General features: G+C 34.8%; 1 protein-coding gene across 5 annotated transcripts in view; it reads left to right on the top strand.

The window, feature by feature from the left end:
- Window positions 1–18,578, top strand: part of NEXN (nexilin F-actin binding protein) — a 56,249-nt gene that overhangs the window by 19,573 nt on the left and 18,098 nt on the right. For 2 of the 5 annotated variants that reach the window (XM_070367827.1, XM_070367826.1), the window contains exons 2-9: window positions 3,769–3,847; window positions 5,102–5,293; window positions 5,498–5,576; window positions 5,662–5,810; window positions 12,023–12,064; window positions 13,250–13,447; window positions 13,541–13,717; window positions 15,390–15,578. In XM_070367827.1, coding sequence (XP_070223928.1) covers window positions 3,821–3,847; window positions 5,102–5,293; window positions 5,498–5,576; window positions 5,662–5,810; window positions 12,023–12,064; window positions 13,250–13,447; window positions 13,541–13,717; window positions 15,390–15,578 — 1,053 coding nt within the window. In that variant the 5' untranslated portion in view covers window positions 3,769–3,820. The remainder of the gene's footprint in view (window positions 1–3,768; window positions 3,848–5,101; window positions 5,294–5,497; window positions 5,577–5,661; window positions 5,811–12,022; window positions 12,065–13,249; window positions 13,448–13,540; window positions 13,718–15,389; window positions 15,579–18,578) is intronic. The other 3 variants (XM_070367830.1, XM_070367829.1, XM_070367828.1) reach the window with 2 other exon arrangements.

Here is an 18,578-nt window from a genome sequence, read left to right as displayed (position 1 = left end):
TCAATTAATTCAGCTAAAATGATCAGTCCTTATAATCTCATGAGATTGCACAAATTTTCATCATACACTTTTGTATTACTATTTTAAATTGCACAAATAACATGTTAATATATGCTCACTGGCAGGGAAATGTAGGTTTTTGCTGAAAAGGTTAAGGGAGACCATGAGTAATGAAATCAATCAAAATTATTGATACCTAATAATGTAAGGCATTATTTTTGAGATAACATGTTATATGTTATCTAATCCTAACTAGGAAGCAACAGAGTTGGAATTTAGATCTGATTATCAAATTGTAGTAATCAAACTGTGAGGTGATGAAGGCTGTATTAATACTGGAGCAGTAAAAATAGTGAAGTAATTAATATATAAGAATAAATTTGAAAGTAACATTAACAAATTGTGATAATCTGTTAAAATTAGGATATATAGAAGAAGAATGAACCATAAATAACTCTAAAACTTGAGAAGCTATGACAGTGAAGACTAGGTTTTGTTAGTTATACAGGAAGAAATATCTAATAGGTAACTCTAGATATAATAGAATGGCTCAGGTAAGAGAACAGAACTAGAGCTGTTTGTTATTTTTATCTCAGGCGCATTCATGCATGACCTACTTTTATTGGGCAATTATTGTTAATAATATAGTAAGCACTTACAGACCTACTAAATGACCAAAGTTAGAACTTGTTAATAATTACATGGAATCATGTCCACCTCCCTCCTATCATATTTTCTCCTGCCACAAAAGAAAACTTTAGCCCCAGATGGCTTCACTGGGAAGTTCTTGCAAACATTTAAGGAAAAATTAGTACCAGTTCTGCATGAAACATAAAGAAAAGGAAGAAATTTCTTAGGGAAAATTAAAGAAAAGGAAATACTTCTCAACTCATTCTATGAGAGCAGTATTACTCTGTTAACAAAAACAGATGTTATAAGAAAAAAAAAATCTGCAGACCAATATGCTTTATAAACATGGTTGCAAAACTTCTCAAAAGGTTTTATCAAATTATCAGTATGTTAAAGGATAATGCATGGTGAATTTTATCCTGGGAATATAAAGTCTATTTAACATTTGAAACCAAATTAATGTAGTTCACCATAATGAAGATGAAAAAACATAATTATCTCACAGACACAGACATACTTGGGCCACCTGATGAAAAGAACCAACTGATTGGAAAAGACTCTAATGCAGGGAAAGATTGAGGGCAAGAGGAGAAGTGGGAAACAGATGATGAGATGGTTGGATGGCATCACTGACTCAATGGACATGAATTTAAGCAAACTCTCGAAGACAGTGAAGGACGAGGAAGCCTGGCGTGCTGCAGTCCATGGGATTGCAAAGAGTCAGACCTGACTTAGCAACTGAACAACAATAAAATGGGCAAAAGATTTAAGTAGACACTTTCATAAAAGAATATTTACAGATAGAAAAGAAATATACGAAAAGATGTTCAATATCATTAGGTACCAAGGAATGTTAATTAATACCATAATATGATGTCACTGCATACATTTAGAATGTCTGAAATTAAGAAGACTACACTAAGTGTCGGAGAGGGCAATGGCACCCCACTCCAGCACTCTTATCTGGAAAATCCCATGGATGGAGGAGCCTGGTGGGCCGCAGTCCATGGGGTAGCTAAGAACGACTGAGCGACTTCACTTTCACTTTTCACTTTCATGCGTTGGAGAAGGAAATGGCGACCCACTCCAGTGTTCTTGCCTGGAGAATCCCAGGGACGGGGGAGCCTGGTGGGCTGCCGTCTATGGGGTTGCATAGAGTCGGACACGACTGAAGCGACTTAGCAGCAGCAGCAGCAGCATACCAAGTGTTGACGAAGATGCAGAGAAAGTATAGCTCTCATATTGGTGGGAAGATAAAATAGTACAGCCATTTAGAAAACAGTTTGGCAGTTCTTTAAAAAGTTGAACATACATTTACCATAAGGCCTAGCCATTATACTTCATTTATTTACCCAAGAGAAATAAAAAAGCATATGTCCACACACAGACTTGTACGTGAATACTCATACCAGCTTTATTTTTAATAGTAATTGGAAACAACTTAAATGTCCATCTGCAGATGAATGATTAACAGTGGTTAACTCTGGTATATTAATACAATGGAATATTATTCAGTAATAAAAAGAAATGAACTTTTGGTATATGCAATGACATGGATGAATCTCAAAATAATTATGCATGGTGAAAGAAGCTGAACAGTAGAGTACATACTTGTATGATTCCTTTCATAGAAAACGTAAACTAATCTACAAGTGATAGAAAGCATTATCTGCCTAGGAATGGAGGTGGGAACAGCTGAAAGAAAAGGGAGGTTAAGGGGATCTGGGATACTTTTGGGTGTAAGTATATATTCAGTTTTTTTCTTTCTTTTTTTTTGGCTACAGTGTGTGGCTTTGGGATCTCGGTTTCCTAACCAGTGATTGAACACAGGCCACGACAGTGAAAGTGCTGAGTTCTAACCACTGGACCACCAGGAAATCCCTATATATTTATATCTTGATTGTGCTGATAGTGTCCTGGGTATATACATATGTCAGAACTCATTGAACTATGCACTTTCAAAAAATATAGCTTACTGTATGTCTATTATACCTTCGAATTTTTTAAAATTGAAAACTTAAAGCCAATAGGCAAATTAAAATAAAATTGTAAAAAATATTCAATCAATACAGAAGTAGGCAGAAAAGGGGAATGGCATATGTACACACACATGCATGCATATGCATTGTTAAAAGTTTGAAATTACATGAAATAAAAATGACAGAATTAAAGGAATAGACAATTCTATATAGGTTAAGAACTGCTGCTGCTAAGTCACTTCAGTCGTGTCCGACTCTGTGTGACCCCATAGATGGCAGCCACCACGCTCCCCCGTCCCTGGGATTCTCCAGGCAAGAACACTGGAGTGGGTTGCCATTTCCTTCTCCAATGCATGAAAGTGAAAAGTGAAAGTGAGGTTGCTCAGTCGTATCCGACTCTTAGCAACCCCATGGACTGCAGCCCACCAGGCTCCTCCATCCATGGGATTTTCCAGGCAAGAGTACTGGAGTGGGGTGCCATTGCCTTCTCTGAGGTTAAGAACTAGACCAAGACAAATTTTTTTTATTAAAGACGATAACCCTGTATACGAGACAGCAAAAGAGACACTGATGTATAGAACAGGCTTATGGACTCTGTGGGAGAGGGAGAGGGTGGCAAGATTTGGGAGAATGGCATTGAAACATGTGAAATGTCATGTATGAAACGAGATGCCAGTCCAGGTTCAATGCACGATGCTGGATGCTTGGGACTGGTGCACTGGGACGACCCAGAGGGATGGTATGGGGAGGGAGGAGGGAGGAGGGTTCAGGATGGATTTTCTTTAAAAAAAAATAAAATAAAATAAAGACATAGAAGATCCAAATAACATGATCAACCACCTTGACCTCGTTGATAACTATAGAATAATACGCATCCAATAACAATACAAATTCTTTGCACAGGCACTTGATACATTCACTAAACTATTTTGGGTTATTAACTTACAAGGATTTTTTTAACACCGTGCACCTTATACCTTCTATACCCTAAATCTTGGGGAAAGAACTGAGAGTTACTATAGTTAATTATGTGCTTAGATTATATCATTATTTTTTGAGGGGTAATAAATGTGCTATTTCTCTTTATAAAAATATTTATATAGCACATTAAAAAATTAAGTCATCAAAAATTCTTACTCAATACTAATATTTTTTTCAGGAGCAGAAAATTACAAAGCTTCATAATCACCCCAAGACCACATAGAGCAAACATGAATGATATTTCCCAAAAGGCTGAGGTAAGCTTTTTAACTTAAAAGTTAAAAAATGGGGGAATCTTAGAGTTGACTGCATAACTGCTGGAAGGGCAACTGGTGGAAAGGTCATCCACAGAAGTTCATAGTAACATAGTGTCAAGATTTAAGACATATGAAGAGATAAAATTCACAAGCTGGTCTCAGTATTTTCATTTGGATTCTTATCTAGGAAGCATGATTATAAAATTGTGTGTGTGATGGTAAAGTGGATGTGATGGCTAGCATCTTGAGTAAATTTTAACATATTGACAAATCTTAGAAATTGTTTTTTCAGTATTAAAAAAACCAGAATTGACATATACTCTTATGAGAAATCAATGACACCATAAGTAGAAAATAAAATAGAGGCTGTGTATGCCACAGATTAATTAATCAATTTGCCATTAACACTAGGAGAAGGAGTTTGTTGTTCTGAGGCGATGAAGTTTTATTTACTGAAACTTCTTTTAGAAATCAGTGTAATTTTCAAAAAGATAAAAATAATTTGGTTTCCTGGTTTCAAAATGGAGGAAACCCATTTCTCCAGCCTTTTAACAGATTCCTCCTTCTTTGGAAAGCTTGTTTGTCATTTGGAAATTTTCCCTAGAGCACATCCTACTTGGAATGATACCGCATTCTCACGTATTTTCAGTGTTGGCTTAAAGAAGTTCTAGATGGGCAGTGCAGCAGTAGTAACAACAAAAATCACTGCTTGTGCACAAAGGCCATGGCTCACCTCAACCACAAATGAGAAGCAAAGGCTCTTCAGTTTTCCTCATATTAGATACAGAAACAAGCAAGAAAATTAATATATAAATTAGGCTTAAGCTCTTTGCTATGTTTTCAACTTATCTAACTTATTAAAATTAGACTTGGTATCTTTTAAGCAAGTAATGTAAAATCTGAATCTTTAATAATGAAATAGGTCAGTAGAATACAGGTTGTTTTGAAATGGAATGCAGTCTTCAAAGTTTATATTTTTCCAGCGTTCAGCTTCAGTGGAACACATACAAAATGGGACTTCCTTGCAATATATTAGTAACATTTTTACTCTCATATTTTCTGTAATATCATCTTTCATACTTAGATTTTAGAAGGTATCTAATCTGATTCTTATACCAATAAAGGTTTCAAACTCATTTCTATATTCTGTTTTGATAAATATTTCTGATATTGCTTATTCTGATCTATCTTTACCTAATTTCTTCCTTTCTTATTTTTTTTTAACTTTCTTCTCTTTATTTTCTTCTAACGAAGATTCTGCTTTCTTCATCTAAACCTATACCAAAAACCTATGTGCCAAAACTTGGCAAGGGTGATGTAAAGGATAAGTTTGAAGCCATGCAGAGAGCAAGGGAAGAAAGAAATCAAAGGAGATCTAGAGACGAAAAGCAAAGAAGAAAAGAACAATATATTAGAGAGAGAGAATGGAACAGGAGAAAGCAGGAGGTTATTTTATTTTATTTTTATTTTATTCTTGTGCAAATTTTCACCATTTGAATTTACATTTTATTTATTATTCACATTAACCACATTTCATATTAACTGTACTTAAAATATTTTCTGCATTTATAAGCTAATTTCAAACTCTGCATATAATATGATTTAGTCTGAAGTTTTGACATGTTCATGTTAATTTATTTACCCATCTAGATTAAAGAAATGCTTGCTTCTGATGATGAAGAAGAGGTATCTTCTAAAGTAGAAAAGGCTTATGTCCCAAAGCTAACAGGTAAGCCACTTGAGGGGTAAACTGAAAATAAAACTGCAAACAAAGAAACAAAACAAAATGTCAAACTTGTTTCATATATTCTTAGGAACTGTTAAAGGTAAATTTGCTGAAATGGAGAAACAAAGACAAGAGGAACAAAGGAAGAGGACGGAGGAGGAACGAAAACGCCGAATTGAGCAGGACCTTTTAGAGAAGAGGAAGATACAACGTGAATTAGCAAGAAGGGCTGAGCAGGTATACAATAGATATTCAGTCAGTATTTGCTGCAGAAACTAATTGTACAGAATAAAACTAACCAGTATGTTGCCTAATCAAAGTGTTTTACTATAACATAAACCTATTAAATAGCAGCTAGCCTGAAAGTAAGGTCTTAAGCACAATATTTAATATCGAATGCCTAGAAAGATAAGGGCAGAATGTGTCTATTTCAAGGTTGAGTACTGAGATGACTTTTGTTATGTACTGTCTTATTCTGTCCACATTCTGTATTTTTCTTGACACATTAGGAAATTTTACAAAGATATAAGGCAAATTCACACATAAATTATCCAGACATGTAACAAAATGCTGATCTTTTAATAGCAATCAAAAATACTTGCTGGATATTATCAAGCACTAAGGCTTAATTAGAATATCTTCCTACTCAATTATTTGTAACATGTAACAAAATTAAGTCACATTTTATTCAATAATGGTATTATTAGCAAGTTGGGGATGGTGGTAGGAGAGGGGAGATAGGTGTGACAGTCATGTCCTTTACTAGCCATTCCTGATGCCCATAGCCATGAAGAACAAACTAGAAGAAGAAAGACATTATTACTATGATTTTATAGAATCTCTTAATGAACTTAAAATTCGCATATATTTTCTTTATTTTTTTTTAAATTTTATTTTTAAACTTTACAATATTGTATTAGTTTTGCCAAATATCGAAATGAATCCGTCACAGGTATACCTGAGTTCCCCATCCTGAACCCTCCTCCCTCCTCCCTCCCCTACCCTCCCTCTGGGTCGTCCCAGTGCACCAGCCCCAAGCATCCAGTACCGTGCATTGAACCTGGACTGGCGACTCGTTTCATACATGATATTATACATGTTTCAATGCTATTCTCCCAAATCTCCCCACCCTCTCCCTCTCCCACAGAGTCCATAAGACTGATCTATACATCAGTGTCTCTTTTGCTGTCTCGTACACAGGGTTATTGTTACCATCTTTCTATACTGTATTGGTGTTTTTCTTTCTGGCTTACTTCACTCTGTATAATAGGTTCCAGTTTTATCCATCTCATTAGAACTGATTCAAATGTATTCTTTTTAATGGCTGAGTAATACTCCATTGTGTATATGTACCATAGCTTTCTGCTCAAAGGATGAGAACTAAGAGGCTGGTAAAGATTTTAAAATACTCAAGAATCTGATCTAAGTTCCAGAAAAAGTTAATCTCTCAAAATGATTAATGATTGTAATGACATAGAAACTTGAAATTCTAATAGTCAAAATGAACATTTTATTAAGTAAAGAACTGATCAGTTCACAAAATTTCTCTAATATATTGATATTTGTTTTATATTATAAATGATCTGTAGTCATAGAGTTGAAAAAAATGCCAGAAGACAGTTATATTGCTTATGTACTTTAACCTTGTCTACACTGTAGGATCAAAAGAGATGATTAACATACTGATTTTAGTGAAACTAAACTAGTACAATAACGGTATTTATCTCTCAGAGTTTTATTAAGATTATATGAGTTAATAAGTGGAAGCATTTAGGACAGTGCCTGGTACAAAGTAAGTGGGCTATAAATGAATGTTTCATCTAAATAGTAGTACATATAAATAAAATGTCATGAAACCATTTTAGTTTTCCCTTCTCTCATCAACATTTTAACAAGTATCCTAACATAATGTTCACAGTATATTGTCTCTTTCATAACCATTTTTATTGCGAGGTTGTACTTGGCTCCTTTTTGCCTTTAAGTGTCTTAAATCTGTTTGCTATGTTTCTTTCAGTTCCTACAACTTTTCTGAACAAAAGTGACAGGGACTTCCCTGGCAGTCCAGTGATTAGGACTCAGCACTTTCTCTGCTGGGAGTCCAGGTTCAATCCTTGGTCAAGGAATTAAGATCCTACAAGCTGCACAGCATGGCCAAACAAACAAACAAAAAACCCCAAAACAAAGAGAAAAATGACAAAGAAGGCAAAGCATATGCCATATTTGCATGTCAAGGAAATTTACTCTGACTTTGTGAATAACCACTTTTATGGCACAAGTAGCCATTTGTATGGTGGCAAATAATGATATATGCCAGATGAAATTATAGAAAAGAATTGGGATTTTCTATATTTTATCACTTTGTATTTCTTTGTGTAAAGAGAGAATGGTATACTTTACCTCTGTCACCTCCAGTCATCAAAGATTAGGATTCATTTTTAAATGAAATTTCAGAAGGGGGCACAATTATTAAAAAATGAACATTTTAGGTTATATGTTATAAATATAAAACATATCACTATATGTAATTATATTTATAATACAAATTGTAAAATAAGGTAATACAATTATAGTAAAATATATAATTAAAATATATGGTGCTTGGCAGGAAATAATGAGTATACACATGGGGTTAGTCTACTTCTTTGAAATCTTGTGTTCTCTTCCAAGAAGCACTGATTACACACTAGACTTTGAGACCCACTACAACCCCATGAACTGAACATGCAGGCAGTGGCTTCACAAAGAACTATGTATGTGTTGAAGAGGCGAATTTGAATCTGATGAAGACATAGGGTACTCAGAAAGAAATGGAAAACAGCTAATCCTGAAAAAGAACCATTTTAGTAACTATAGATACTGTATGGCAAGAGAATCTTGGTTAATAAAAATTTTAGCCTATTGAATTATTTGAGAATATGTAGGTAGAGCAATATAAACTATTAATAGTAATTTCACTTTGTAAATATGGGAAATCTAATTTTAAAACCTAATTAAGTATATTTTCCACTCAAATCTAATAAAATTTAATCTATCTTTGAATATAAGAAGTAAAGCATGATATAGGTAGTTAAGAAGAGTCTTAATGAAAAATCATCTTGTACAAGTCCATTACTATAGATAGGATTTTTGAGTCAGATGACTAGCTGAGTAATGTTCGAAATAATTACCAGTTCTGAGATTTTAGATTATTTTTGTTGTTCAGTCATGTCCAACTCCTTGCAACCCCATGGACTGCAGCACACCAGGCTTCCCTGTCCTTCATCATCTCCTGGAGCTTGCTTGCTCAAACTCATGTCCATTGAGTTGGTGATGCCATCCAACTATCTCATCCTCTGTCGTCCCCTTCTTATTATGATGAATTAAAAATAGAAATATTTTGTATATAGCATGTTGGAATCAAACACCAATAAAATTTGGGGGAGATCTTAATTTGGTATAATCTAGTTATCTTCTAGGGTATTTTGATGGACAAGATTAACATCTATGAAAGTAGAAAAAGAGAAGTTATTGGTGGGAGACTGAGCTGTTACAGAGAAAAGGGAGCAAGGAAATTGATTTGGGAAGGAGCAAAAGGAGTTTTTTCCCCCCATGAATCAAAAGAAAGAGTTGGGAAGCAACTCTTCCATGGTAGCTTCTGAAAACTAGCACTATAATTGAACTGAATGTTTCAGTTCTCTGTGAATATACTGAGACCATGAATGCTTAGGCAAATTCATCTTTTTCCTTGTTTGTTGAAACCCAATGAAAAACATTCTATCTTTTGTTGTTTTGATAGTGGTTTAAAATGAGCAAAGAAGAAAGCAAAAACAAAAAACACCGAACCAAACAAAGAAAAACTCCTCCAAATATATTGGGTTGGCCAAAAAGTTCCTTCAGTTTCAAAGTATAAAGAAAAGACACATTTTTCATTTTCACCAAGAACTTTATTCAACAACCTATTCACTATTTCATTCCACTACATTTCTCAGGCAACTTCATAATTCCATCTTCCAAAAACTTTCTATCTTTTTGATCAAACAACTCTTCCAGGTACCTTTTACAGTCTTTCAGGGAACTGAAGTTTTTTCCATTAAGATAACTTTTAAAAACCAAAATAAATGGAAATCTGAAGGTGCAACAGCTGGTGAATATGGTGGATGAATCAGAACTTCCTAGCCAAGCTGTAACACTTTTTACCTGGTCGTTAAAAAAACATGCAGTCTTGTGTAACCTTGATGGAAGATTATGTATTTTCTGTTGTATAATTCCAGATGGCTTTCATGGAGTGCTACTTTCAGTTGGTTTAATTGGGAGCAGTACTTGTTGGAATTAATTGTTTTGTTTTCCAGAAGGAGCTAATGATAGAGGACTCTCTTCCAGTCCCACAATATATATAACATCACCTTCTTTGGAAGGAAGTCAGTCCAGCCTTTGGTGTGGTTGGTGGTGGTTCATTTTGCTTGCCCCATGATCTCTTCCATTCCACATTATTGTACAGTATCCATTTTTCTTTGCTTGTCAAAATCTGTTTTTAAAATGGAACATTTTTTGTTATGTTTAAGTAGAGAATCACATTCGGAAATATAGTCAAGAAGATTTTGTTGTTGTTGTTTATGTGGAACCCAAACATCAAAACAATTAGCATAACCAAGCTGGTATAAATGATTTTCAGTGCTTGATTTGGATATTTTGAATATGTCAAATATCTCACTCATGGTATAAGACTGATTGTTCTCAGTTAATGTCTTGATTTGATCACTATCAACTTTAACTGGTCTACCCAACCATGGAGTATAATCCAGCAAGAAATCTCCAGCACAAAACTTCGAAAACCACTTTTGACAGATTCCATCAGTCAGCACCTTCTCCATGCACTGCACAAGTCTTTTGTGCATTTCAGTTGTGTTTTTACCTTTCTCAAAATAATAAAGCATTTTTTTATTCCACCTTCAGTATTAAAATGGCTGCATGAAATTCACCAATTTTGGTAAGTTTTTTAAAATGCACACAGATATGACAACTGTCACAATACAATCTAACAAAATTGTTTCAAATGAAGTTAAAGGCAACTAAATGCTACTAGAGCCAGCTTACAGAAAAACCCAAATGAATTTTTTGGCCAACACAATAGTTTATTATCTACTGCAAGCTAATAAAAATCTGAAAAGGTGGTAGCACCAAGAAAAAGAAATCTGGGGTTAAAAAATTTAAATTTTTTTCCCTATGCTCTCAATTTCTCACTTCTCACCATACCTCCTAGAACTTTTTATTGAGATTAACACAAATTGTAGAGTAATTATTATCAATCTTTTGAAGGGAAATAATTTTATAATTATTTTATTATAGATCTACTAAAATTTTTCTTAGTATCATTTATCATTCAATAAAAGTTTCATCATTTACACAGCAAATCAGTATAATAGATAATTCCATAACAAAGCAAATTATTCTGAACAAAACTATTTAAAATAAATTATTAAAATATACAATAGATTTATTTTTAAAAAACAATTTGTTCAGAATAATTTATTTTTCAAGAAAGTTGATATCTTAATAAAATGGGTAATTTCTCCCTTGACAGAGACTGTAGAAAAGAGGGATGATGAGAGAATAGGGATTAAACCAGCCCAGTTCCTAGTATGAGCAGGGTACAGCCGAATTCCCTTAGCCTGAGTGAGGAACAGACTACTTCCAGATTCTTTCACTGGTGTTAGGAATCAAATTAAAACAATAAACAATTTGAATTTTTACTGTATAACTTTTTCATTTTCCCATTGTTTATGTTTCTTTTTCCTGAGACTTCAAACATTGTACTATTTAAATCATCTTTCTGTCATTTCTCACTCTGTTATGTACATTAGCCTGCTAACCTTATTGGCCAAATGGAGCTCCCTTCTTTGGAATGAGGGCCTTTCCTATATAGATCTGGTCAAAATATACAATAAACAATTATGATTGTTTTTCCTTCTAAACTAGACATGTGAAAGCCTGTACCTTTCACTGCACTTTATTATTGTGTCAGTTATATTTTGGCCGTATTGTAAAATATAGTCATGATGGTTGCTAATGATAGCTTTTCCTTTCATTGTGGCAGAGAATGGAGAAATGTTTCTGTATCTCAGTTTAAATTGCTTGTTTATTTAATAACTGTTGGTTGTAAGCTCACAGCCATGTTGTAAGAACTTGGTCCGTTATTCAAATTCCAGAATTATAAAGGTAGGCTTTATTTTAATTTTTTCTTAATGTACTGTTCCCAATATATTGATATCAAAATGCAAAAACTAATAGAAGGTTTAATCTCTATTTAAAAGGACATAATTGGCTAATTTGGAGCAACACAAAAATACTTCCAAAATTCTAAATTTTGAAAATTTACCATAAATCACAACTAAATTACTTTTCAGTTATATGTTTAAAGCAAAACGCAGAAATCTGATGTAATGTAATTATATGAAATTCTTATTCAATAGATTGAGGACATAAACAATACGGAAACTGAATCAGCACCAGAGGTAAATGGACATTTCCTTTAATGAAACATTCACCTAAAATTATCCAGTTCACAAATAATCTTTCAATTAAAAAATTAAAAGAGTTTTATTATGAATATAGCAACAATAAAAAGGACAAAAATATTTTGCAAAGCAAGGTCATACTTTTGCACTTTCAAACACTATAGCTTAGTGTTTATGGAGAAAAGTATGTTTTTGCTCTCATGGTTCAAGTGGAGGCACAAGTCTGAGTTTGAAATACTCTGCCAAGACTATATATTTCTTGAACTGTTACTAATAGTTGAGACTCTTGAAAGCTAACGTTGAAAAACGCAGTTTCTTTTCATCGTTTGTCTTCTTTCCTCAGAGTTCCTGATAGTTTGTTTTGGTTATTACATGCTAGCAGAGAGTACAGTATCTATTACCATGAAGGAATGTTCAACAACCACAACAGTTTTAGATCTCTTCTAATCTAACATACAAAGTTAAATATCAATCAATTTGATCGTGTGCCTAGACGTACAGACAAATAAATTGGAAGCAGTTTTACTTCAGGGGCATGTGTTACAAATTATAATTCTTCACTTTGTTTTTGAAAAAAGTTCGGAGGCAGTAATAGATGATATAAAAGAACTAATTAAAATGAATTTCAAAAACAAGTTTAAGAATATGTGAATAGGACCAAATACCAAAGAGTTTTGTCTATAATATAAATGTTTTCTAGATCACTTGGAAATACTGTTTTTTTTTTTCCTCGCTAAATGTCGGTTTTATTAAATATTTAAGAACTTACATGGAGAGAAAAGCCAAATGCAGAAAGCTTTCTTGTGTGTTTAAACTGAATCTATCCACCATCAAATTGATTGAGAGTATGCTCACATGCACATTACCTTTTGTGGGATGAATGCATGATAGCGAAATTTAGATAATGTCACATGGTTTTATCTGAACACTGTATTAACACCATCTTCTAGGAAAAAGGATGCTTCTAGAACCTTGTCAGCAATGGATTTCAGTAAGATTAATTCATAATGTACAATGAATTCAGAGAAAGAGCTATTTAATAGAAATCTGTAAAAACTGTATTTTTATTCTTCATAGCACTGATAGCAATGTAATGAAATCCACCAATGATGGAAGTAATGTCCCGTGGAATCTAAATTTTGATTTGGAAGAAATATGCTAATCACCTATTTTATAAATTAGGAAGGAGATGAGTCACTGCTTGTAACAGTGGTACCTGTCAAATCACACAAAACCTCTGGAAAAATAAAAAAGAATTTTGAAGATATAGAAAAAGAACGAGAAGAGAAGGAAAGGGTCAAGTATGAAGAAGATAAAAGAATAAGATGTGAAGAGCAACGCCGATCTCTCAAGGAAGCAAAGTGTCTTTCGTTGGTCATGGTAATTTTTTTTTTAAGAACAAATAAAAAGTTAAGTTGAGTCAAATCATATCCTTTTATGATTAACGGGTAGGTTTTCATTATGTTTTCTTAGGATGATGAACTAGAAAGTGAGGCAAAAAAAGAATCACTTTCTTCTGGAAAATTGAAACTGACTTTTGAAGAATTGGAAAGACAAAGACAAGAAAACCGAAGGAAGCAAGCTGAGGAGGAAGCAAGAAAACGTTTAGAAGAAGAGAGGCGTGCTTTTGAAGAAGCAAGGCGGCAAATGGTAAAACAAACTGATGTATATGTAACATTTATATATGTGGATTATAATACATAATTATAAAATACATAATTATATATAATGTATATTACAATATTATATAAATTATATGTATAATATTATAAAAATGTTATCTGTAAAGCATTCAATATTAAGGGAGGTAGCTGGATTTGGAAAGGTTCATTGCTATAAATTTAAGGAGATCTTCTATGTAGAAGGGTCTGATTTTGAAACTGTATATATATTCCATATATAACATGCATCCATATTATGTTCTAGTTTTCATTTTGGGATATTTTATCTAATATTCTCCAAGTTTTTATAAATTGTTATAAATATACAAAATATTTATTCAGCAGAATAATTATTCAACTCTTTGTTAGTTCAGTCTGCAGTGTGTTTAATAGCATGGTGCAGCACACTTTCAAGTCTAATCATAAGTATACACTTAGTGTCAATGTGTGTATACACACACACACATATAGTGAACATATACATGTGTATAAATGTATACAATCTAAGTGGTTAAGAACATGGACTGTGGAGCCAGACTGCCTGGATTCATACATCTAACATTTATTAAATGTGTATCCATGGACAAGTTATTTAACCTCTCTATACCTTTCCTCATTTGTAAAATGGTTAAAATAATTGGGCCTACTTCTTAAATCATTAAATGAGTTAACACAGAAAGCAATGAGCATCTAGCATATAAGAAGTGCATTATTTTTTATTTATTTTTATTTTGCAATTTTTATTTTTTTGACTATGCAGTGGAGCTTGCAGGATCTTAGTTCCTTGACCAGGGATTGAACCTGTGCACCTTGCAATGGGAGTGCAGAATCCTAACCACTGGACCACCAGGGAACTCCCACTAAGCACTTTAAAATCATTAACTGCTATTATAGTAACAGATTTACCAACAAAAAAATAAAACTGAAATAAGAAAACACTGATTCCAAATTTCATTGCAAGAACCGAAGAATGGAACATATATAATTTTTTAATTTTTCAGACTTTCTTGATCAACTTTAAATAATGATGTTCTAAGGACTGTACCTCCAAAATTTTAATGTTCTATATATTTTGTTTGAAAATGTTGTTACTTTTGGGCAGTTATAGTTGGATATCTACACATTTTAGATATCACTGGTGGTCAATTTAGTGAAAAGACATAGTAATATCATTAATTAATTAAATCATAAATTTCAATGAGTATTTAATTAATTCATATTATATTAGTTTTAATTATAAAATCATTAAATTTGAATTGTATATAAAATAGCTCCAGATATTTTACCCATTTAATTACCACAGTTCATAGTAAAAAAAAATCCATGAAAATTACAGAATGACTTTATTATCTAAGAGACTGTGTGTGTATACTGTTTGTACATACACACACTTTTAAATAACCCCTAATTTTTCCAGCTTAGATTTTTTTGAATCATATTAGATTCATATTTTTGAATATTAGATTATTCTAGAATTAGAATATTAATCTAATATTAATTAGAATATTAGAGGAAATATTAGATTCATATTTTTTGAATCATATAAAGGAAGGAGATTTTGGTCCCCTATGTGAGGTGACTGAGTCTGTGCCTTTTGATTGATAATTCGTTCCTGTCTTTGATGAATCTCAGTTCTTAATACTGAGTTGTTTGTTGGTTAGGTAAATGAAGAGGAGGAAAACCAAGACACAGAAAACATTTTTAAAGGGTACCGCCCTGGTAAACTCAAGCTCAGTTTTGAAGAAATAGAAAGACAAAGGAGAGAAGATGAAAAAAGGAAAGCAGAAGAAGATGCCAGAAGAAGAATAGAGGAAGAAAAGAAGGCATTCGCTGAAGCAAGGAGAAGCATGGTAAGACAGAATGTGGCTGCAGGCGGCCACTGGGATTCAGCTTTTTAGAGTATGTTAGGAGAAAGCATTCAACTGTGGGGAATACCCTATTATTTCTGGAAGTTGTGCCAAAAGTAGGGACGGCATATAAGTTTTTAAAAGTCTCCTGTCATAATACCATCAGTTAAAGATCAGCTTCAGTATCATGTTGAAAAGGTTCTGATTAAATTGCCCTGCCTAGTATATATTATCTTCCTTCTCTGAGAAGGTGTGTTTTTTAGAACTAAGTATCTAAGCTGAGGGAGGGGGGTTCCTACCCCCACTTTCCCTTCCATTCTCTCCATTCTCTTCTGCCTAGCCACATTTCCTCCTTCCCTTCCTCACTCCTCCTTCCTTCCCTCCTTTCTTTCCAAGTTCCATCCCATCAGGATACATTAAATGACCAAAGCCATTTAACCACAATTATTTAACTCTCCAAAATGCTTATCATCACTCTGGATATTGCTACCCAACTTAACTCTGCTATAAAATTATACTTCTATACCATTTTAATGTTTGTAAATATACAATTATCTGACAAACTCTATTTTTAAGTACATTGACATGTGAATGCTGCACAACCTTCTTGAAACATTTTCATTCGCTTCAGTCATATCACGACCTGATTTTCTTCCTCTATGTCTGGGTGAGCTTCAGACACACATTCCAAGTGTTTTTTTGGCCTCATTCCAATCCCAAAGAAAGGCAATGCCAAAGAATGCTCAAACTACCGCACAATTGCACTCATCTCACATGCTAGCGGAGAAGGCAATGGCACCCCACTCCAGTACTCTTGCTTGGAAAATCCCATGGATGGAGGAGCCTGGTAGGCTGCAGTCCATGAGGTGGCTAAGAGTTGGACACAACTGAGTGACTTCACTTTCACTTTTCACTTTCACGCATTGGAGAAGGAAACGGCAACCCACTCCAGCATTCTTGCCTGGAGAATCCCAGGGACAGGGGAGCCTGGTGGGCTTCCGTCTATGGGGTTGCACAGAGTTGGACATGACTGAAGCGACTTAGCAGCAGCAGCAGCAGCAGCACATGCTAGTAAAGTAATGCTCAAAATTCTCCAAGCCAGGCTTCAGCAATACGTGAACCATGAACTCCCAGATGTTCAAGCTGGTTTTAGAAAAGGCAGAGGAACCAGAGATCAAGTTGCCAACATCTGCTGGATCATAGAAAAAGCAAGAGAGTTCCAGAAAAACATCAAGAACACTGGAGTGGGTTGCTATTTCCTTCTCCAATGCATGAAAGTGAAAAGTGAAAGTGAAGTCGCTCAGTCGTGTCCGACTCTTATCAACCCCACGGACTGCAGCCTACCAGGCTCCTCAGTCCATGTGATTTTCCAGGCAACAGTACTGGAGTGGGGTGCCATTGCCTTCTCTGACACTTAAATGAGTCCTGAGAACCTTAAGCAGTTCCACCTTTCATTTGTGCCTCATATCCAGTCACTCACTAAGTCTCACTTCCTATATATCACTATTAAAATTCCCCTATTTCCCACTGTTGTTCAGTTGCTGTTATGTCTGACTCATTGCGACTCTGGACTGTAGCACGCCAGCCTTCCCTACCCTTCACCATCTCCCAGAGTTTGCTTAGATTCATGTCCATTGAGTCAGTGATGCTGTATAACCATCTCATCCTCTGCTGCCCTCTTCTCCTCCTTTTGACTTCAATCTTTCCCAGAACTTCCTACTGCTACAACTATAATGCAGGTCACTGTTACCCGTTGCCTCAGGCCAACTCCTAATTAATTTGCTTTGTTGCCTATAATCTATTCTTTCCTATAAAGCCAGGAAAGAAAGAAGGAAAGTGAAGTCGCTCAGTTGTGTCTGGCTCATTGCAACCCCTGGACTGTAGCCTGCCAGGATTCTCCGTCCATGGGATTTTCCAGGCAAGAATACTGGAGTGGGTTGCCATTTCCTTCTCCAGGAGATCTTCCTGACCAAGGGATTGAACCCAGGTCTCCCACACTGCAGGCAGAGTCTTTACCATCTGAGCCACCAGGGAAGCCCATAAAGCCAGGAGAGTTCTCCTGATGAAACAATGGACGGAGGTTCATAACATTGTACAGGAGACAGGGATCAAGACCATCCCCAAGAAAAAGAAATGCAAAAAAGCAAAATGGCTGCCTGAGGAGGCCTTACAAATAGCTGTGAAAACAAGAGAAGCAAAAAGCAAAGAAGAAAAGGTAAGATATACCCATTTGAATGCAGAGTTCCAAAGAATAGTGAGGAGAGATAAGACAGCCTTCCTCAGTGATCAGTGCAAAGAAGCAGAGGAAAACAATAGAATGGGAAAGACGAGAGATCGCTTCAAGAAAATTAGAGATACCAAGGGAACATTTCATGCAAATATGGGCTCAATAAAGGACAGAAATGGTAGGGACCTAACAGAAGCAGAAGATATTAAGAAGAGGTGGCAAGAATACACAGAACTGTACAAAAAAGATCTTCATGACCCAGATAATCACAGTGGGGTGATCACTCACCTAGAGCCAGACATCCTGGAATGTGAAGTCAAGTGGGCCTTAGGAAGCATCACTATGAACAAAGCTAGTGGAAATGATGGAATTCCTGTTGAGCTATTTCAAAGCCTAAAAGATGATGCTGTTAAAGTGCTGCACTCAATATGCCAGCAAATTTCTAAAACTCAGCAGTGACCACAAGACTGGAAAAGGTCAGTTTTCATTCCAATCCCAAAGAAAGGCAATGCCAAAGAATGCTCAAACTATTGCACAATTGCACTCATCTTACACACTAGTAAAGTAATGCTGAAAATTCTCCAAGCCAGGCTTCAACAGTACGTGAACCGTGAACTTCTAGATGTTCAAGCTGAATTTAGAAAAGGCAGAGGAACCAGAGATCAAATTGCCAACATCTATAGGATCATCAAAAAAGCAAGAGAGTTCCAGAAAAACATCTATTTCTGCCTTATTGATTATGCCAAAGCCTTTGACTGTGTGGATCACAAAAAACT

The sequence above is a fragment of the Bos mutus genome, chromosome 3, assembly GCF_027580195.1.
Source record: "Bos mutus isolate GX-2022 chromosome 3, NWIPB_WYAK_1.1, whole genome shotgun sequence".
Taxonomy (NCBI): domain Eukaryota; kingdom Metazoa; phylum Chordata; class Mammalia; order Artiodactyla; family Bovidae; genus Bos; species Bos mutus.
This window is presented reverse-complemented; position numbering and strand designations above follow the sequence as displayed.